At 45.8% G+C, this 20,121-nt stretch overlaps 1 protein-coding gene across 1 annotated transcript in view; it reads left to right on the forward strand.

Annotated features, from left to right (window-relative positions):
• Positions 1-7,126: 7,126 nt before the first annotated feature.
• ABCC3 (ATP binding cassette subfamily C member 3) overlaps positions 7,127-20,121 on the forward strand; it is a 46,859-nt gene continuing 33,864 nt past the window's right edge. Inside the window, exons 1-2 of the mRNA XM_032706754.1 lie at positions 7,127-7,205; positions 19,543-19,719. Coding sequence (XP_032562645.1) covers positions 7,176-7,205; positions 19,543-19,719 — 207 coding nt within the window. The 5' untranslated portion in view covers positions 7,127-7,175. The remainder of the gene's footprint in view (positions 7,206-19,542; positions 19,720-20,121) is intronic.

Here is a 20,121-nt window from a genome sequence, read left to right on the forward strand (position 1 = left end):
CCAACCCAGGCTGGCTGCTTGTGGATGCGTTTTCAACTTCCCAAACTCAGGCGTGGCACTCAGTTACTCTGTTTCGTAAGTAATTGGGATGCCACATGGAACCAGGCTGTTTTCTTTGTAATGGTACCTGTGTCTAGGGAAGCAGCACTTTAAATTTAATTTGTTTCTGGCTTAGTTGAGACAGTTAGATGAACATAGCTAACTGTCCTGCTTTAGGAGAACAGTGTCCCATTGGAAAAGCTCTGCTAAACACTGCAAGGTGGGAAACAGAAGAGGCCTATTTGTGCCTTCTGTATTTCAGGTGTTCCAGAGGTACGAACTGTGACACAGCAACGTGTCTTAGATATGACCTACACCAGAATCCCCAAAAATAAGGTAGGAAAAAGAAATTTAAACACACGTGCCTGGCTCTCTTCACGGCCACCGGCATCGTGTAAGGGACCCACTGTGACCAGCTGACAGGAGTGAGGATCCCGCAGATTAAAGGGTTAAGGCCAGGGAAGCTTTGGAGGGTCCGTGACCAACATCCCGGGGGTGGGGGGGTCCGTGGGCAGCCGTGTCCCGCGGCCTCGGCGGCGGCGCCGGGAGCGCCCCGAGCGCGGCGTTCTGCTTCCACCTAGTGGGCGTGGGGCGAGGGGGTCTGGCGGGCTGCCCCCCGTTACCGGGGGCTGTGACCCCCTGGTACCGGGGAGATGGGTCAGCAGGACCCCGCGGTGCGCTGTGTTCCCTGCCCGATGCTGCAGAAACAGCGCAGGATTGGCGGGGGGCTGGGAGGGCAGTGCCTGTGTTTAGGATAACAGAATCGTTTAGGTTGGAAAAGCCCTCTAACGTCACCGAGGGAACCCAGCACTGCCACGGCCACCACTGAACCATGTACCCAAGCGCCACATCTACATGTCTTTCACATATTTGCAGGGATGGTGACTCCACCTCTTCTCCCAGGCAACCAGTGAGAGGACGAGAGGACATGGTCATAAGCTGCACCAGGGGAGGTTTAGGCTGAACATTAGGAAGAATTTCTTCACAGAAAGGGTGATTACACTTTAGAATGGGCTGCCCAGAGAGATGGTGGAGTCCCCATCCCTGGAGATGTTCAAGGAAAGCCTGGACATGGCACTCAGTGCCCTGGTCTATTGACAAGGTGGTGGTGGGTCGTAGGTTGGACTCAATGATCTCAGAGGTCTTTTCCAACCTAATTGATTCTGTAAGTCCACCACTTCCCTGGGCAGTCTGTTCCAATGCCTGACGACCCTTTCAGTGAAGATGTTTTACCTAATCTCCAATTTAAACCTCCTTGGCACAACTTGAAGCCATTTTCTCTCATTCTATTGCTTATTACCAGGGAGAAGAGACCAATCCTCACCTGACTCCATCCTCCTTTCAGGTAGCTGGAGAGAGTGACAAAGTCCCCCCTGAGCCTCCTTTTTCTCCAGGCTGAGCCCCCCAGCTCCTCCTGTGCCTCTTCATCAGACTTGTCTCTAGACCCTTCCCCAGCTCTGCTGTCCTTCTCTGGACACCCTCCAGCACCTTGATCTCTTTCTTGTAGTGAGGGTCACAAAACTAAACCCAGGATTTGAGGTGCTGCCTCATCAGTGCTCAGTACAGGGAGCACTGACCTCATCCTGCTGGTCACACTATTGCTGGTACAAGCCAGGATGCCTTTGGCCTTCTTGGCTAAATAATTTCTACTTCAATGGGGATTTTCAGCCACTGAATTTATAGAAATTGTTTCTAAGGGAGGAAAGAGGAAGGATTTCTCCCAGATCCAGGCTCACTGTGGCAGAACCACCATGTGCTCGGTGCTGTGGGAGCTGCTCAAAGCCAGCCCACCCCCACTGTCAGTGCTGCTCCCTGGCTTTGGGACTGGTGCCTGTGCAAAACCCAGGGAGACAACGATCCATCCAGGGACAGTCTGGGAGGCACCTGAGAGGTGTCTTTGTCCCTGCACATCCTAATGCCTCCTTTCAAGCACAGGTACAGCACAGCCCCTCTGTGCCGTCCCTGCCCGTCCCGCGCGGGCTGTGCCATCACAGCAGCTCTGACACATCCACAGTCTGTGAGCTCGGCCCAGCGTGGGAGGAGGAGGATCGAGCCAGCCTTGTGCCATCTCACACGGCTTGTGGGGAGGTGCAGAGGTTGGGTGTTCACTGTGTGCCTGTCACTAGATGGCATTGCCATGAAGTGGTTCAGCTGGGAGATTTGTGAGTGTGAGCTCAGGCTGCACCCGAGGTCCCCAAAACCTGCTGTTCCTGTTTGCTTTGGCGTGGTCACCAGCGAAAGCCTCGCTGGCATTTTCACATTTGAGAGTGATTGGACCTTAAGTTGATTTTTACTTGTTGAATTCAGTACTTCGGATATGTTTACAACACCCTATTAGAATCCTGCAGCATCCTCTGGCATTTTCTGTTATTGTTCGAGTCCCTGGATGATATAATTGGCAAGCTTTCAGAGCTCCTGAATAGATCATCTTTCCATATCTATTTAATACTCTAAATAATGCAGCCAAAGACCCCTGCAGCTCCAGCTGGGAAATGGAAAGGATGGTTAAACCACTTAATTACTTACTGTGCTAACAGTTATTTTACGGAAACCGAAAGCAGAATCCAGCTGTTTTGGGGGAAATCAGGAAGAAGTTAATATTGTCATCATTCTGCAACAAAAATACATTGAAGTGGACAGCACATGCTGTGCTGACACCTGCAAAGGCAGCACAGAACTGCTCTGCCACATGCCACCAGCTCAGACTGGCCAAGGGTGACAAGTCCACGTTTGTTCAAATAAAGCAGCACCTGGTGTTTGGATTCCTTCAACCACTCAGCCCATTTTGTGGTGAAATCCTGAGCAGCTTCAGCCCATTAAAAGCAGGAGGGGTTTGTGGGGTGGACAGGTTGGCAGGGGCAGAGGATAAGCCGTGACAATTGTGTCAGGGATAGTTTGTGAACTGGGATAGTTTGAGTCTTAGTTCCAGAAGGCCTAAGTGCCACGTGCTGCTTGGCTGGGGCTGTTTGTCCATCACTCTGAGCTCCTTCTGCAGCCAAGTCACCCACAAGCTGGGGTGTGTTACACCTGCCATGGCCTCTGCCAACTTCTGCAGGCAACTGAGAGCATTTGTGGAATTTTCTAGCAGGTGAGAGAGATGCCCAGTGCATTAAGAGTTTGGCTGCTCAGGGCTGGAGCAGCTCCAGGATCACTTTGGGGTCACTTAGGCAGTTCTCAGCATGTTTAGATTCTTCTCCTGCTCACTGCTCTCAGTAGGAGCACTCATGGAACAGGGGAAGCTGGTATTACACAGTGTCCTGGAGGAGTCATATCAACACTATTTTCTTCTTTTGCAGAGACCTGATGCACTAAGTGGACCCCACCTCGCCCCACAGTATGAATGACCTTACAGTGCAGCTCCAGGCCAAATGCAGGGTGGTCCCAGCCTCCCTGTGCTGGCTTCCCAGGGAACTGCTACCTCTGTTCTTCCTCCCAGGGACTCTTGCCTTCCACTCCTTCCCTACAAAGCCACGTAGCTGGTATATGCCCAAAAGCAGAGCTGTGAGTAAAAACTGAGGCTGTGAATTCCCAGCCCACTCCCTCATCTGTTTTATCATGGGACTTCTAAACTGCTCATTGCACTTTCCGGAAATTAGGAAATTAAATCCTTTCCTGCAAGAAGGGAGATGCACATATTTGCAACAGCACTGACTGTTTGAGAAGGAGAAACCCCAAGTCTGCTGCTACTCATGCAGTGTTGACTCTAAGCAGAGTTTGTTACAAGTTCCCATCTTATGTGTGTTAAAACAAGGTGTCAGCCCCTTTTTTATGAAGTAAATGTGTAGGGCCTTGCTGTGAATGCAGCCTCTTTGGCAGCCTCTTTTTCTTACCATCTGTAAAATGTGACACCTCTGTGGGTCTTGGAAAGGAAGCTGAGCCTCTGCTGTTCCAAGCAGAGAAAGAAGGTGATATTTATAGTCAACTAACCATAAAACTGTGACTTCCAGAGCTGAACGTGCTCAAGCCATTCCCAAAACCTCAAACTCTGAATGTGCTTCTTTATACAGGTCTCTCTGGGAGTCGGCCACACTCCATCCTGCTGTTAGTGCTTTGCAAATCAGCCTGAGGTGAGATATGAAAAGCATCCTGCCTCCTACCTGGCACTGTGCTTACCCAAACAGCTTCTCCCTCACGTTACCTCCTGTCCTGCCCCAGTCAATAGCTCCAGTGATAGCCAGCCTCTGCTGCACGGCCTGGGTGTGCCCCTGAGGTGCTTCCTGATTACAATGGCCTGACCTCTCTGTGTGTTAGCAGGTGAAAAGTCTCTTACTGTGCAGCTGGCATGAAAAAGATTTAAATACATTATTGCTGAATGAATCCAGATCAGATCTCACCACTCCCTGGAATAAAGAATAAATGTCTGGTGAGAGGTGAGTTCATGACCTCCCCGACATTTTCACCAAAGGTGCCATTTCATTTTCCTGCAGAGCCAGCCTGAGTTTGGGGTAACATCACAAGGGTAATGATATGTTCTAGGTACCTTCATCTCCCTTCCCATCATTAAAAGGAAGCAGGACCATCCTGAGCTGCCTGAGATAGTGCTTCAGGCTCTGCTTTGCACCAGTTTCAGCAGAATCCTTTACCATGGCCCTTCCCAGGAGCTTTTAAGCTTCCCCCTCCATCTTGTCCATCTGAGGCGTTAATATTTCCTTAATTCCTGCCCTTGATTTTTCTCTCTCTGCTTGTCTGTTTTGCCAGACAGCACCTGTAAGTCAGTAATTACAATGCAAAGCCAGTGCAAGTTGCAGTGTCTGCTCTGAGGTCCATGCAGGGCTGCCTGGTGGCTCTCCTCAAGCCCAAAGGGGTGGGGGGGACATGCAGGAAGAGGTGGTACCCCACTTAACACCCACTCATCACTACCATCCCTGTTTAATGGCATGAGCTGCTAATAAAGGCAGAAGCTGCCCATCATTAATTAGCAATATGAAGCAAGAGGCAGAATTATTTAGGGCTCCCTACTCCTCAGAGTCTTGTGAAACCAAGGGAAATACCCTAATACAGGACCTTCCTCTATGGATATGGTGTAAAAGCCATAAGGTTCCACAGAACCACCAAAGTCAATAATTTAATCAGGGATTAATTCACGTGTCAATGGAACTGTGCAGAACACTGATAAAATAAACCTCTCCCCTCCTGTACACATCGCTTACAGTAGCTGTTTGTGAGGTAGCTCTGTACCTGGGACATCTTACAGTGTCAGAGCTGGTCTTATTTTTGGGCACATTCTCAAACTGCACCAAATCCTGCTCCTCGGTGCAAGGAACAGTGGTGCACGTTCATGTGTCAAGAGCTATTAAATTCTCAGCATTTCTCTTGGAGCAGCTGCTCTCACAGTTCATCGCAGAAGAGCATATTTAAAGAGCCATAAAGGAATAACTCTCAGCTATTACTGAGTTTTATTAAAACTTTTATTGCGGTGCAATTCCACAGAACAAAAGTTTCACTGTAAGACTTGCAAAGCCAACCCATGATTTCCTCCGAAGATCTTGTTCACCCAGTTGGCAAGTGCTTCTCTGGTATTTCCTTGAGAGGGTTGCAAGGTGATTGTGTTGATTAGTCTGGACCATTTTGAGATTTCAGACCTTGTAGGCAATACCTGAGAACTTTATCTTGGGCAAGATTTTGTCTTCCCACACTAGTGAGAACTGTGTAGCTTTAGCCAGACTACAGTAAATGTCTCAGCAGTGTTCATGGGAAGACCATGGATTCCTCTGGTAGTACTCTGAGTGGGAAACAGGCCCAGCATCTTCATAAAAGGTTAGCAGAGTATTTTTTCTTTTGGGTTGACATATTTTTGGGACACAGCTGAGGCATTAGTGCAGGTTACCCAGAGAAGTTGTGGATGCCCCATTCCTGGAAGTGTTCAAAGCTGGGTTGGATGGGGCCCTGAGCAACCTCATCAAGTGGGTGGCATCCCTGCCCACGGCAGGAGGTTGGAACTAGATGATTTTTAAAGTCCCTTCTAACCCAAACCATTCTATGGTTTTATGATTCTGTGATCTCTCTTCTTCCATTCTGGTGAACATTTTTGATAACACCCTTCTACCTGATGGTTCCTCACCTTTCAGCAAGGAAGGAAACTCAAACTCTTAAAATACTAAAGCTGATTTATGGCAGCAGGGTGCTTTGCGTGAGATGATGTTAATTGAACATGCTGCAGCAAGTGGGTGGACAAACAGCAGGTGCTGGAAGATCAATAATGCTGTAGAAATCCTGACGAACAGGAAAGCAAACAGTGTTTCTGCATCACAGGGAGGTGAAATCCAGATTGTGTCCAAGGTGCTACACTACAAAACCTATTAGTTATATATAAACGTGAAAATTTATTGACTGAAGGCTTATGGAAACAGATCTGTGCCATGGGTTTAACCACATGTGTACAGCAGAAGCAATCAGCGTGAAGGAAGAGGCTGCAGACTGATCAGACTGATGGAGAAGCAATGTGATGCTCACTTAAGTCCTGCTGGGGCAACTACACTCCACACCCTCTGAATGGGAGACATCAAATATCTCCATGATATTAACATTAGCCTGAGCGATCTGGATGGATGGATGTGGTCAGCCCAAACCCAGAGGGGGGCCCAGCTCTGTGCAGCCTCCCTGAGTAACCATCCCTCAGTCCACCCTTCGCTTGAATCACAGACTGGTTTGGGTTGGAAGGGGTCTTACAGATCATCTCGTTCCGATCTCCTGCCATGGGCAGAGATGTCACTCACTAGACCGAGTTCCTCAGAGCCCCATCCAACCTGGCCTTGAACACTGCCAGGGACGGGGCATCTACAGCATCTTCTTGACATGTGGGGACCACCAAAGTCCCCCTCCGTGAGCAGGGGTGCGGCTGTCCCAGCAGCTCACAATGAACCGGGGGACCGCTCCTTTCACAGGGAGGTCACCCACGGCGTGCGGCGCCCGAGTCCGGGAGCAGAGGAAAGGCTGCGGGTCCGCCCCCGCCCCGGGGAGACCTCGGCCCGCCCGCCGGGCGCCTCCCGGCCCGAGGGCGCGGCGGGGCGGGTGGGATGGGACCCCGCCGCTCCCCGCCCCCGGCCCCGGCCCGCCCAGCGGGGCCGGCACCGGCTCCTACCCCCGCCCGGAGCCCGGCGTGCGCGGGGAGCAGGCTCCGCGCCCCTGCCGCCGACATGGAGGCTTTCTGCGGGTCCCGCTTCTGGGTAAGCTTCTCCTTGCCCTGCCCTGCCCTGCCCTGCCCTGCCCTGCCTGCCCCGCTGGGGCGGTTTTTGCGCGGAGCGGGTCCAGCCCCGAGGCGGGGGGGCAGCGCCGTGTCCCGCTCGGCTCCGCTCCCCCCGGGGGTTCCCCCGTGCCGGGTGGGAGCGGGCACGGGGAGCTCGGTCCTGCCACTCCCGAGGGCTGAGCGGACCCTGCCCTCGGTCGCCTTGGCTCCCGGGGCCGTCCCAGGGCCGGCGGTACCTCCGCCCGCTCCCGGCTCGGGCGGGAGCAGCGGGAGGGCCGGTGCGTTCTGTTCGCGATTCAGCATCTCCAGAGCAGAGCCGAGACCCCAGGGGACCACACAGACCATCCCACGGGGGAGTACAGCTCTCCCAGCGTAGTCCACCTCACAGAGGTGAACCTGGCTGTTCCCTTCTTCTGAGAGTCCTGTTTTAGCGTGTATTTTGCTCTTCAGAGTCACTCCGATGAGTGGCAAAGTGCTCCCTGTTCAGTGCTTTGTTACTGCTAAAGAAGGATGGGCTCGTAGCAGCCGAGGGTAGTCACCAACTTCGGAGCATTGCAGTGGCTTCTGTCAGTATTTGGAGCCGTCAGCACTTGGGAAAGGCTGATTGCAGCAGGCGATGGGTTTGTGAGCACAAAAGTTTGGAAATTTCTGCCATGGTCTGCTCTGATGGTGAAAGTGTGTAAGTGCTGTTACAAGCGCTGGGTTTCCCCAAGGCACAGCGTGCTGCTTCCCTCTCTGTGCTGTGTAGGCAGACACAGCATGAATCCATAGGGATTTGAGCATCTATGGTGACTCTGGAATTGCTGCCTGATAAATCAGTTTTTATTTATCCCTTTCTTTTATACTGATTTAGCTCAAGGGAGGTTCGTTGTTGTTTGTTTTTTTTTTTTCCAAATGAGGAGCAGGAATGAAAAGGAATGTCTGCAGTTGCATCACTGCTGGAAAGCTTTTACAGGACAGCACAAGCAATTGGCTCCGAGCACTTTATGTTGAGCTCCATCCTCAGATAACTAATTATCTTTCAATAACTTTCCCAGCATTACTCTTTAAAAGAGGACTTTGGCTCCTAAGCCTCTTGGTTACATTTCCTTGTTCACATTTCATTTCCAAGTGTGCTGCACTCTCTCTACCACAACAGTTGGCAGATAAGCTTGCTCAAACAAGTATTTTCATATTATTTCTACTATAAACACTTCTAGAGCAGGAACAAGCACCAACAGATCAAAACTGCTCACTAGCAGACTGCCTCCAGAAGCATGTCTTAGTTTCTCAAGGAAGGGTTGTAGTGCAACAACTCTTCGTGCCCAAAGCTTTTTGTAACAGCTTATTGATGCATTAATGTAAAATGCCTAGGAAGTTTTGCTAATTTTTTTGAATTTAGTGCATCATTCTGTGCTTTATACTGTACTGTTACACTCCATCACAGTGCCCTGTGCACTGCTGCCTGGGGTATCTGCGCTCTCTGTAGCCCTGTTCTGTTTCTTCTTTCAGAGTTGTTTGGAGTCAGAACAACTTCCCATCTGCTTAGTTGATTTAAAAGTGGTACTCAATAACTATGTGAAATGGAGCACTGACCCAATGACCAACAGACTGAACTCTATGACCATCCTGTTTTCAGCAGCTGGTGGTTATTTTCTCTTAAGCGGGACCGTGTGCAGTGTGCTGATTTTATGAGATATTTTAAGTGATGACCAAGTAGATGATAGTCACCATCAAATGATTTGCTGTGCAAATATGCTTTTCATATGTTTTGAACTGTGCCCACAAAAGCTGGAGTTTCTCCTGCTGCTCTACACTTGAAGAAGGGAGAACAAGGTGAGGGGCAGTTCCCAGCCTGTGCACCAAACTAATGAATGGTGCTCAGCTTTGCAGTTTAAAACTAGAACTTGATAAAATGTGAACCAGCATCAGCGTTCACTTTTTTGTAGCTGATGCACTTAGACTCCCCCTTTTCTGTCAAAGAAAATCAAGATATTTTTGGAAGCTAAATGTCATATTGATGTCAGTTTTAAAATTGTTTAGAGCAAAACGAAACATGCTGTTTCAATTTAATCAGTTCTTTGTTTTGGAGTTTAAACCAACTACAATACTTTTCTGCTAAAAGAGGATCAGAATCAAAACAAAACAGTTCAGAATTAGCTCATGAAGATGTTTACATTGGAATATATCAGCTTTAACAGATGATTGATTTATCTTGGATTTTTTTTGGCTCATTGGAAGTGTTAAGATTTCAACTCTTCACCCTGATGCAGGGTGGGGAATTTTGCTGGAAATGTCAACTGATGGGGTTTTTTGTGTTTGTGCAGAGGCAAAATAATTTCCTGTTCAAGCCATTTTAGAAATAAGAAATGAAAGGAAACACTGTAGATCACATTAGAAATCTATAAAAGCTTTTAGCTTCCAGCTACTGCTTTACCTGTTGAACATGAAACCAGCAAATTGCTAATACAAATGTAGGTTATTTATATATAAAAGAGGAACAACTGGAATATTGTGATTTGAAAATGCAATATGAACAATCTCTTCATCTGAACACTTAGAATCATGCTGTCTACTTCAGTTGTTAATATCTCCTCGCTGTGTTCCCATGCTAAATGCCTTTTGGGAGGAGATGAGTGCAATAGCACATACCCACACAAGGCAGTCCTAAGGTGTGTTCTTTAGCATTGCCCACAATTACCTCCTATTTATTGTGTCACATATTTTCAGTGTGATAGTAAGAGTGCTAGACAGGTGTGCCAATTAACGTGGCCCACAGTCTCTGTTTTGAGAAGCAGATACCAGTTCTCTTATTTGAATTATCACTTATTTGTTGCTTTTGTCCTTCGCTGTAGTAAAACGTGAGCAGCTGCTCTGCGAGGAGAGCAAAGTGATCTCCTGGGGAGTGTTTGCTGCAGAAGTGTTTTGGCCTCATGGCTAAACAGCACAGGCTTAGAAAACCAAATTCTGTTCCAGTGGAAAGACACCTTGTCTTACTGCAGCTCAGCCTCTCTGGGTAAGAAATGGCCCAGTGGGTGCTGTGAGGATAAAACCTCAAGTGCTCAGCAGTGCTGTTGGGTAATGTTGGGATGAGGGGTCATATAAACAGTCTACAGACAGGCAAAGTGCCTGGGCTTAAGCAGCAGCTTGTGTTTCGGGTGGTGTGCCTTGTTTTTTTTAACAGCATAAATAGGAAATGGGAGAACAAGTGATATAACACTTCAAAGGGGACACCACAACTTCTCAGTTCCTTTTGATTCTGCCTGGCTCACAGAGCTCAGTTTCCTTGCCTACCCTGTGTCTTGGTCTCCTGGCAGAGACTCCACGTGGAGTGCTGGCTCCTTCTTCATCCAGAGGCTCTTGAGTAATCCAGCAGGAAGTTGCTGCAACTCTCAAGAGTAAACAATATCTCAGTCTTGGCTTTGAGAAAGTCCCATACAAGCACCCTTTTCACCTTTAGGTTTGTGGGTATTTCTTCACCTTGAGTCATTCTGTCACATTCCGGTAGATTTAGGCTAAAAGTCACGCTGCTCTCTGGAAATGCATCTTCCTACTCTGCTGGTTCAAAATGCCACCAGTCTCCCCTCTGCATAATTTCCCCTTTTGCTGAATCATGCTTAAATTTTTTTGTGGTTCAAGATGACTCAGGATAGCTGTAGTAAGAAGAAATGTTTCTTTCAAGTGAAATGACAAATAATATACTACTTGAAACATGTGTACAAGTTAATTTCAAAAACCCCTGCAACTTACATGATTTGGCCCTAAAGTAATAAGGAAACATTGAATTTTAATTATTCCATAATATTTTCAACTGAATCAGTTCCAGAGGATGAGTGAAGCAAAAGGTGGTAGGAGATCATTGCAAAAGATCCTGCAGTAGGGTGGTATGGTCCAGACTGGCTCTTGTTTATATATTAGCTTCCCCTTCTGCCACCCCATGATAAACACAGAATGTTCGGTGTTTATAGATATTTAAACATGATACAGACCTCCACATAATCTTTGTTAACTGCGTCCAACTTCAGCTGAGTCCCACTCCTATAAATCTCTTCACAAGTAGTTGTATCAGGTATCTGTGTTCTTTCTCATATGAGGTAGGACATCAAAATAAGTGACTTTAATGATCCCTTCGGACATCACATCTGTGAAGCTATGCTCTCTGAAAGGGTAGCTGTGTTGGCAACGTCCTGAACTTAAAAGCAATTAAGTACTTAAGCTCAAATCCTTCAAGATTTTCAGATTCTTGAAATGAGTTGAACGAAAGCTGTTGCTAATGGATTTGGGCCACAGATTCTCAGCGTCAAGAGCAGCATAAATATTTAGCATTGGATCTGGAGTATTAGCCAGGACCTGTTATCATTCATTTGTGTGTAAAAGGCATAGGCTGTACAGTCAAATAGCCTGTATTTGACTCTCTTTGGGAAGACAGTCTGGATTTGAGAGTTCTGAGCAAAAATTCATACCAGTGAGAGCTGCCAGTATCAGGGGAGTCCTTCCACGACGATGTCAATTAATAAAGCTCTTCATCTTTCAACACAACTGTTCCTCCCTGGACCATTTTAGCTTATGTGACACAGCTGGTAGAGGGAGTGACTAGGGCTTAGGCATTCTATAAAGTTTGCCTCCTGAAAAGAAATAATACTGAAACTAAATCTGAGTTGCATGAGGAGCTCCTTCAAATGGAGCTAAAATTTAATCACTATGGTTAAGAATATAAAGTGTTTTGAGATGGGGCCTCACCTACCTGGTAGGCAAATTGCTGTGCTATGGGAGAGATAATCCTTTCCTTTCAACATGTGCAAATTTGTAATGTATTAAAATGAGGAGACCATTAGTGTTTAAAATTTAATTTAAAAAAAATCCTTTTGAAAAACCTATTAAATGAGATCTTTGATTTTTCCAGTAAGCTAATGCTCGATTTGTCTCCTGGTCCCGCCGTGACTGTGATGGGCCATTATCCAGTCACACATTATTTGGCTGAGCTGGAGGAGAGCACAGCAGCAAGCAGCCAGAGATCTTCCCAGGAATGTGTCCAGGCTTTTGTGCAACCACCAGCCTTGATTCCGTGCTGGGCCTGTGTGAGCTGGCACGTTGTCCCTGTGCTAATCTTGTGGCAGTGTGAGAGGTGAAGTCAATGTAATAAAATTTAGGTCATTTACAGTAATGTCACGTGCAGGTGTCATAAAGCCTTGAATTAGAACAGAATGAGAAATGAAGGAGATGGAGAAGAAAAACTGTTTCATGGGAGTTGTTTCAAAAGTCAAAATCATTTAGTTTCAGAAGTAATAACTTCTTTTTTTCTTTCTGAAAGTTTCTGAGAATGCATTTGACATCTGTGCAATTAAAAGAAAAATCTCTCCTCTTCCCCCCAGTTGAATGAATTTTATTCTAGATTCTTCCCCACCTGCTCTCAGCACAGCACTGATGGCAGGAGTTTTTGTGACAATCCCTTTTATTGTTACTGTACAGCAGCCCAACTGGATGGACCAGCTTAAACTGGAGTCACAGTGGGACTGTCTCATTTGCAGCTGTTTTAGCTGTCCCTATCCCTTCTTAATTGAGCTACATTCATGATGAACCTTGATTTAACCCAATTCCTTTAACTGAAAGGAAATGGGATGGCTCAAATTAAGGACATTCCCCCCACACCCATTATCACAATGGTCTGAATCAGGGCACCCCACTCCTTTATTTGTACTTGCACAAGGCCATAGGAAATGGCCTTTGATGATGCCATTAACAGCAAGTTTTCTCTACAACAGTATATAGATTTGGTCAATTTTGAAAGAAGTTGAGAACTTTCTTCTGAAGGAATGTTCCTGTTTCGTTTTCCTCCCAGTCCTGCTTTTGATTCTTGTACCTCTCTGGTTGCACTATGCCTTCCCCTCTCCAAGTAGATGAATGTCCCTCTGTTCAAGCAAGAGGATTGATTCTACTAAAACAGTTGGAGTAAATGGATTTCACTTTGGGTATATGTTGTCTTCAGTCCATATATTTAGTGTGGTTCACTTCTACTTCACTCCCTCTCTGAAGCTAAAGGAGCTTTTCTGAAAGCCCCATTACCTGGGGTCACTTGACTCTCAAGAATATGAACCTGCCTTTTTTCATCCTGTCTTGTCTTTGTTCATGACAGTGGAGAAGCTCTTAACTTCTAATCTTAAAACTCAAAGGAGAATAAAAAGGGAAATTACTGTTTTGTATAGCACCTATCACTAAGCCCATACCTTGATTTTTGTCTAGTCTACAGTTCTCAAGTGCATGGGGTGGTTGGTACCATTTGTGTAATGAAATTTCAACTGGAGCAAAAACCTGTGACTAGTTACTCCACGACCATCAGCTGGCTCATATAGGCTCTAGGCTTGTACCAGACCTATTTGATCCATTAAAACAAACCATTAAAGATCCTCTAACTGCAGGAAAAGAAAGTTCAATGCCCTGCACGGTGTCCTTCACTTATGTAGAGAACTGGTGCAGTGTGCTTGGTAAACAGAAAAATGCTGTTTCTGTTTGTGGACTGTGTGGTTTATGAAGAACTATAAATGCTCATGTCCTCCAACCCCACCTTTTTTTCTGAGCAGTGTTGCTGTGGTGTTGAAGTGGAGAATGTTGTTCCCTCTTGCCCTTAGGAGATGGGGAGAAATGTTCACGTAATCATGAGAAAGAATTGAGTTGTGCAGCAGCCACTGGGGATTAATGAAGTCTCTTAACTCCTCCTGTGTGTAAGGTGACATTCTTCCTTCGGAGACATAAATGAGTGATCTTGTTCTGAAAAGGCCATTTGAAACTGGCAGCCTTCTGGAGGCCTGGAGTAGTGCTTGTTTGTGTCTGTGCACCGAAATGATTATTAGGGTTGGCCCCGAAGAGTTTATCAACAGAGACCAGGCAGAGGACATGAACAACAGGCAGAAGTGGGAGGTGAGATATGGAGAGGCTGAGGTGAAGCCTGTGCTGTAGCTAAGATTGGGCCCTGATAGTTTTTAGTGTTGCAGTTCAGAGCCACTGCACAGCCACCCCTTGCTCTTGGGAGGAGGCAGTGTGGCAGAGCCAAGAGAAAAACATCCTTTTTTTTCTCTTTTTTTTTTTTTTTTTTTTGACAGGCTGTGCAAGTGAAACTCCCTGGCAGAGTATTTACCAGATCTAGGGGCAAAAGAAGGGCAGGAAGATTCTGCTCTGCGTTTAATTCTCACTAGCAATTTGTTCCACACGAGAAACCCTTTCCATGTTTGTGGACAACATGGAAACATTGCTACTGTCAGTTATTCACTTCCCTATCTTTTCTACCTCATGTGTACCTTCCTGGTCAGCTTTCTAATTTGATTTTTAGTGTTACATAACATGCAAACTAGTGATAACCGACACCAACAGGGTTTGTATTAGCCTTGGGTAGAGTGTGAATGACGTCAGCGCAATGGCCTTCACCTTCCAGCAGATAAAGATTGGATTTGAGCTATAAAAATTTAGAGAGAACCATGTATTAATTTATCCATTTAGGGGAGATAACTGCTTGAGACTGTGGAGATACTGTTGGTCTTCTCTAGGGCTTGGAAGCTCTCCATCACCGGCTCTTTGAGGAGCATTGCTGCAGCATCAGCTGTATGCTGGGTAAAGCCAGGGTGAGACAGTTTTATTTTAAGCTTCTCTAGTGGAGTAGGAGTTGATTGAGACTTAAAACTCAAGACCAGAACACCAGCTGGTCTTTTTCAGCAGGCTCCGTTAACATCATCTGAGAGTTTTGGGAAAGGGACACGCAGGAATTTCCCTATTGCTGTTTTTGAGCCTAGCTTTAGGCTTTCTGTTTGTTCCCTTTGCTTTGAAAGCTGTAAAGGATGATGTACAGGAAGACCAAGATATGTGGCATTGAACTTCTTTTTTTTTTTTTTTTGAAAGCTTTATCAGTTTTAAGGATGGTTATTTCAATAGCAGTGTTCTTTTCCAGAGGGGAAAGTGTAATAGAAAGTACTAAGTATTAGAGCAGATTTGATGTTACTCAGAGCTTCCCCCTGTTGAATACCTTCCCTTAAATGAAGATCATGTATTTAAAACTGCTCATTTAAATGCAAGTCCTGCTGCCCTTAATACAAGGGCCATATTTATCCAAAGACTGACTGGAGTGATGGGTGTGAGTGAAAGCTGCTGCAAGGGCCAATGTCAGTGATACCCTTAACTGATCAACAGAGAGCCCCACTAATTTGTAAGTTTTAGACTCCAAAGGACTCCTTTTCTGCTGTGAAGCTCTAACAAGCATCTCTAATCTCTTCCCATGGGTGTTGGCATTGTATTTGAGTATTACAGGATTAAGTAAATTGTGTGCCCAGGGAGCTCTGTACAGTGGGCTGGTAGTTTCTGCAGTGCTGTGTCTCACCAACAGAGCCTCCAGCAGCCAAGGATCCTGAATCCAAGGAAATGGTGCTCCATACAGACAGTTGACCCAGAGCTCTTGGTAGACAGGAGGAGCCACAGAGCACAGTGGGAGTTTGGATTAGTGATAGGTCACAGGTTGCTGCCCTTAAGACTTGCTTGTGGGGAAGTGGGATGACAGTGATATTAGCTGAGATGGACATGCTGGCTCTCACAGTTTCCCTGGGATGAGTTTCTTGGAGGAAGTTGTGTTTCTCAACAGCTACTACTAAGCATTTCCCCTGGTGAGGTGCCTGTTGATGTGTCACCCCAGCCCTGGGTCACAAAGCTGCTGCAGAGAGTTTTCAGAGGGCTTTCATTGAAGGGCACCTTGAGGCAGAGCTGTGATGCCCAGAGGAAGGTGAGTGGCTCTCAGGAGATCCCAGAGCCAAGGAACGTGTGTGTATCCAACATCAGCATATTAGACCTCTTTCAATAGCAAGTCCAAAGAAAACCCTCAAACCCAGACAGTCCAAGGTGAGTATTTCATCCACCATCAGTACAGAAGCAGGACACATCCTCAGTCATGACACAAGAAGCATTTCAACTTGCTCTGCATCCCAGGATGGAGTTCAGCATAGGGGAAGGCAAAGCCAGATTAAAGCAGGAGCCACAAAGACAGGAGTCAGAGCTGATGTGTCCCTCCAGCTGTTGCTTCTTGTGTTTGTTCTCCAGAGTGGAGTTCTGTAACTTTACTGCTGAATTGAAGGGTATTTAGCAATATTTAACAATGTTGGCTTGGTCAGGATAGATTGTGTTGAGCCTTTGTGTTGTATTCTGACTCGAGTTGTTTAGGGTTGGAGTGGATGTTGGAATATATGCTGTCAATGTGGTGATTTATAGAGCCATAAAGTAGAACTGCCAGCTCCATGAAAACAGATCCAGCTTGGTGAGAAGTGTGGTAAGAAACACAGCTTCCAGATTCCCAGATTTAAAAGCAATTCACAGCAGAGTTACCGCTACATGGCATGTGGCATCCTGTGTGGTTTAACCCCAGCCAGCAGCTGATCCCTCACGGCCCTCACTCCCCCACTGGGATGGGAGGAGACCTGGAGAACAGGTAAATCCCATGGGTTGAGACAAGAAAAATTTAAAAATTGAAATAAAAATATTATAATAGTAATAATAGTAATAATATAATTGTAATGCAAAGGGAGACAACAAAAAAAGAGAGAAACCGAGCACTGTATCAGCTGCTAGGGAGGAAATAAATAAAAGTAAATAAAAAAAAAATAAATACATAAAAACTCTATCCCGGGACACATAGCAGCATAAGTCCACTGTGGTCTGGTCTCAGGGAGAGCAAGTAATTTGCATGGAATTCCACTACTTAAATGTTTTAGGCACTGTACCTTCTAACAGGAACCCCTCTTGTATTCAAGGATCTGCTCTCAGAGCAGAGACACAAATGCTTACAGAAACAGATCTGTTCTGCGAAAGCTTGTTTATCTTGTTCAGAATGAAATTGGACCTGGGAAAACATCACCAAAATAGCCAGTAGTCAGTTCTGTCACCTTGGCCGTAAGTTTCTCCTTCAGCCCACATCCCTGCTTCCCACGTGCCTTGGAAGCAGTAGGCTCTTGTTGGTCATCAGGTGGGTACTGCTTTTTGTAGTTTCATATAATTTTGGGAGGGTTCCTCTTTTATTCTCAGGGATAACTCAACCAAATCTCAAAATCTTACCTTTTTTTTTTTTTTTTTTAAGGAAGGAATTTTTGTTTTCTGGCCAGCTGCATTTATATGTTCAGAAATACAAACCCTTTGCCTTGTTTAAATAAGAGTTAATGAAAACCTTCAAATGGCTTGGCAGCCATGCAGTCTATGTCTTGGATACAATAGGCAGCTTGTGTTCAGTCAGTTAATGGACATCTGGGGCAGTTTCTAGGTTGCTGTCAGACAAAAAGCCATTTCTGGACATTTTGGTCTTATAGGAAAGGTTTAAATTAAAAGTGGGGCTTTTTTCCTCCCCTCAACGACTTTCCCCTTAAACCGAGTCTTTGTTTTATTCTGTGCTCATTTATTGCTATTCTTCCTCTGCTTTCCTTTTCCAGGATTTTTTCCAGCAAGCAAAAGGAGCACAATTGCAAACATGCTCAAGACATTGCTAAACCACATGTAATTTAAAGAGGAAATCAGTATTTTGTTGAATAAATGAGAGTAGATAAGCTCCTACTTGGGAACTAAAGAGCTCCAAACTTCTAGAGGGCATCTCCTGCCCCAGGCAGAGTAGCTACTAGGGGAGCTTATCATGTTAGAGATGCTGAAACGTTTTGATGATGAGCCAGAAATGGGTGCTCTTTAAATGTTATCATCCTTTCTGGTGCCAGAGACCTGCTCACTGAAATAGTTTGAATGTGAGGCTGGAGTTTTGTTTGGTTTTGATCTTGTGTTTGAATTGCTGTGTAATTGCCTCTGTGTTGTTGATTTGTGGCTGAAGTTTCCACTAGGTCTGGATAAACCTGTTTAGGTAATTGGGACTGTTTTTATTCCCCTGGCCCACGCTGGGTGCCTGTGGGCCTCCAAAAAAAGCCATTTGTCGTCTGGAGAGGCACCAACTGCGGCAAAGGGCTCAGTTCAGATATGAATCCGATGGATTTGTGCCAACCTTCACCACTGCCAATGCTGAAGTAGCGAGTGGCAAACTTGTCACAGTTCAGCCAAACCATCCTGCAACCTGCCAAGGCTTTGTAGCTTCATTACACTTAAGAGCTTGTTCATATGTTTGTGGACCGGTGCAGTGATGCAGTGATGTCCCTGCTCATGGATCATCCCCAAAACTGAAAGCTTGTCAGCAGATTGGGGCTCTTCAGTTCTCCTAAAATCAGCCATTGCTTTCAGCATTTGGTCCCTATTGTGCTGGCAAACAAAAGAAGGACTGGACATGCTTTTGAAGAATTCATATTCAGACTAGTGAGTCAGTTTTAAGGGAAGAGAAGTGGCTCAGCGTAAACGTAACATACTTCTACTGAGGGCTCACACCCAAAAATGATTAAGCACAGCTAAATTATTCCAGTGCAGAGATAAGGCATATTTGAACCAGAGATATCTTAGTTTTTATCATCTGCTTGTTAATGATAGTACAACAAAGTAATTTCACGTTTCCTGCAAGTAAGTATTTACCTACCACATTTGACACATCAGGTGGTGAAGTGCAAGTTGTGAATTTCCAGTAGGTTTGATCTAAACCAAGTTCCCCTTCACCGTGCTGAAAGTTCTATTTCAGTTTGTGAACGTGCGTAACTGTTTTTGCAGGTGGTGCATTCAAATCCTTAGGTACGAGTGCATATGTGAATTGTGGTGTTTAAGGTCACAGATGGAAAGCATTGCTTGAAGTATTTCCAAGAAAACTGATATTCCTACCTGCATGTAGAGTACATTCCTTTTACCTTTGTTCAGAATGGGGAAGTAATTATAGTTGGAAGCATATGAGTAAGGAGAAAGTTTTAGTCATAAATGGAGGAGGTTTTCCCAGGTCAGCACACAATTGATCCAAGTCTAATCATTTTCTCCAGTGCTGGACATTCTTGCTGGATGAGTTCTCAAGTGGAGGATTTTACCTTGAGAGCTTTGTTTAGCAGTTGCACTCCAGGCAATGCACTCCTGGGAACGCCTGAGAAATGTTGTGGTATCAGCATCTGTAAATGAGCCTCAGCAAAGACAGAAACACAAGGGGTTTGTCTGCTACGAAATATATGTCCAGCTGTGAGATACAGGAGAGCAGAAATCTTTCTTTTTTGGATTTTGCCCAGTTTTTATAGCTGTACTTAGCCCTTTCACTGTAGCAGATTAACCACAAGTGGTTGGGATAGGTATTTTGGGAAAGCTCTTGCTCGGGCCATGTGCTAACTCCATCAGATTCTGGATACAACTTCATTCAAGCAGATGTTAGAGTTGGCAGCACTTCTGCCTCTGTTAATAAATGTGTCTCATCTCTTTTCCAGGACTCAAATCTCACGATACACACCGATAACCCAGACCTGACACCGTGTTTCCAGAATACCATCCTAGCATGGATCCCCAGTATTTATCTGTGGAGTGCATTACCCTTTTATCTTCTCTACCTAAAGCGCCACAAAAGAGGGTACATCGTGCTGTCAGTGCTGAGCAGGTTCAAGACGGTAAGATCCCTTTGGAGCACTTGTAAGATCCCTTTGCAGTGCTCCACGTGCAGAGTAGGGTTCATTAGCATCAGTTCAGAACCCAAGGAAGTGCTGCAGTAGGGTTTAAACAAAAGTCACTCTGATTTAAGGGGGAACTGAAAAACGTGCTCATAGAAAAAATAAAACTATATGTACAGATTTTTGAGGAAGGAAATCCCTCCTGCAAGCCCAGCTTTCTGGGTAGAGAGAGGAGTTGGTTGCTCTGCAAAAGAGAGTTCACCCCTTTGTGAGCCAAAACTATGCTGCTTCACCCTTACTTAAGGTTTAAACCACTGAAAGCTGCAAAACAAAGACCTTAAGGTAGGTCTAGTGGGAATTTCATCTCATTGTGAAAGTAAGCACAAGAAGAGGTTTTTTTTA

The sequence above is a fragment of the Chiroxiphia lanceolata genome, chromosome 19 (genome assembly GCF_009829145.1).
Source record: "Chiroxiphia lanceolata isolate bChiLan1 chromosome 19, bChiLan1.pri, whole genome shotgun sequence".
NCBI lineage: Eukaryota > Metazoa > Chordata > Aves > Passeriformes > Pipridae > Chiroxiphia > Chiroxiphia lanceolata.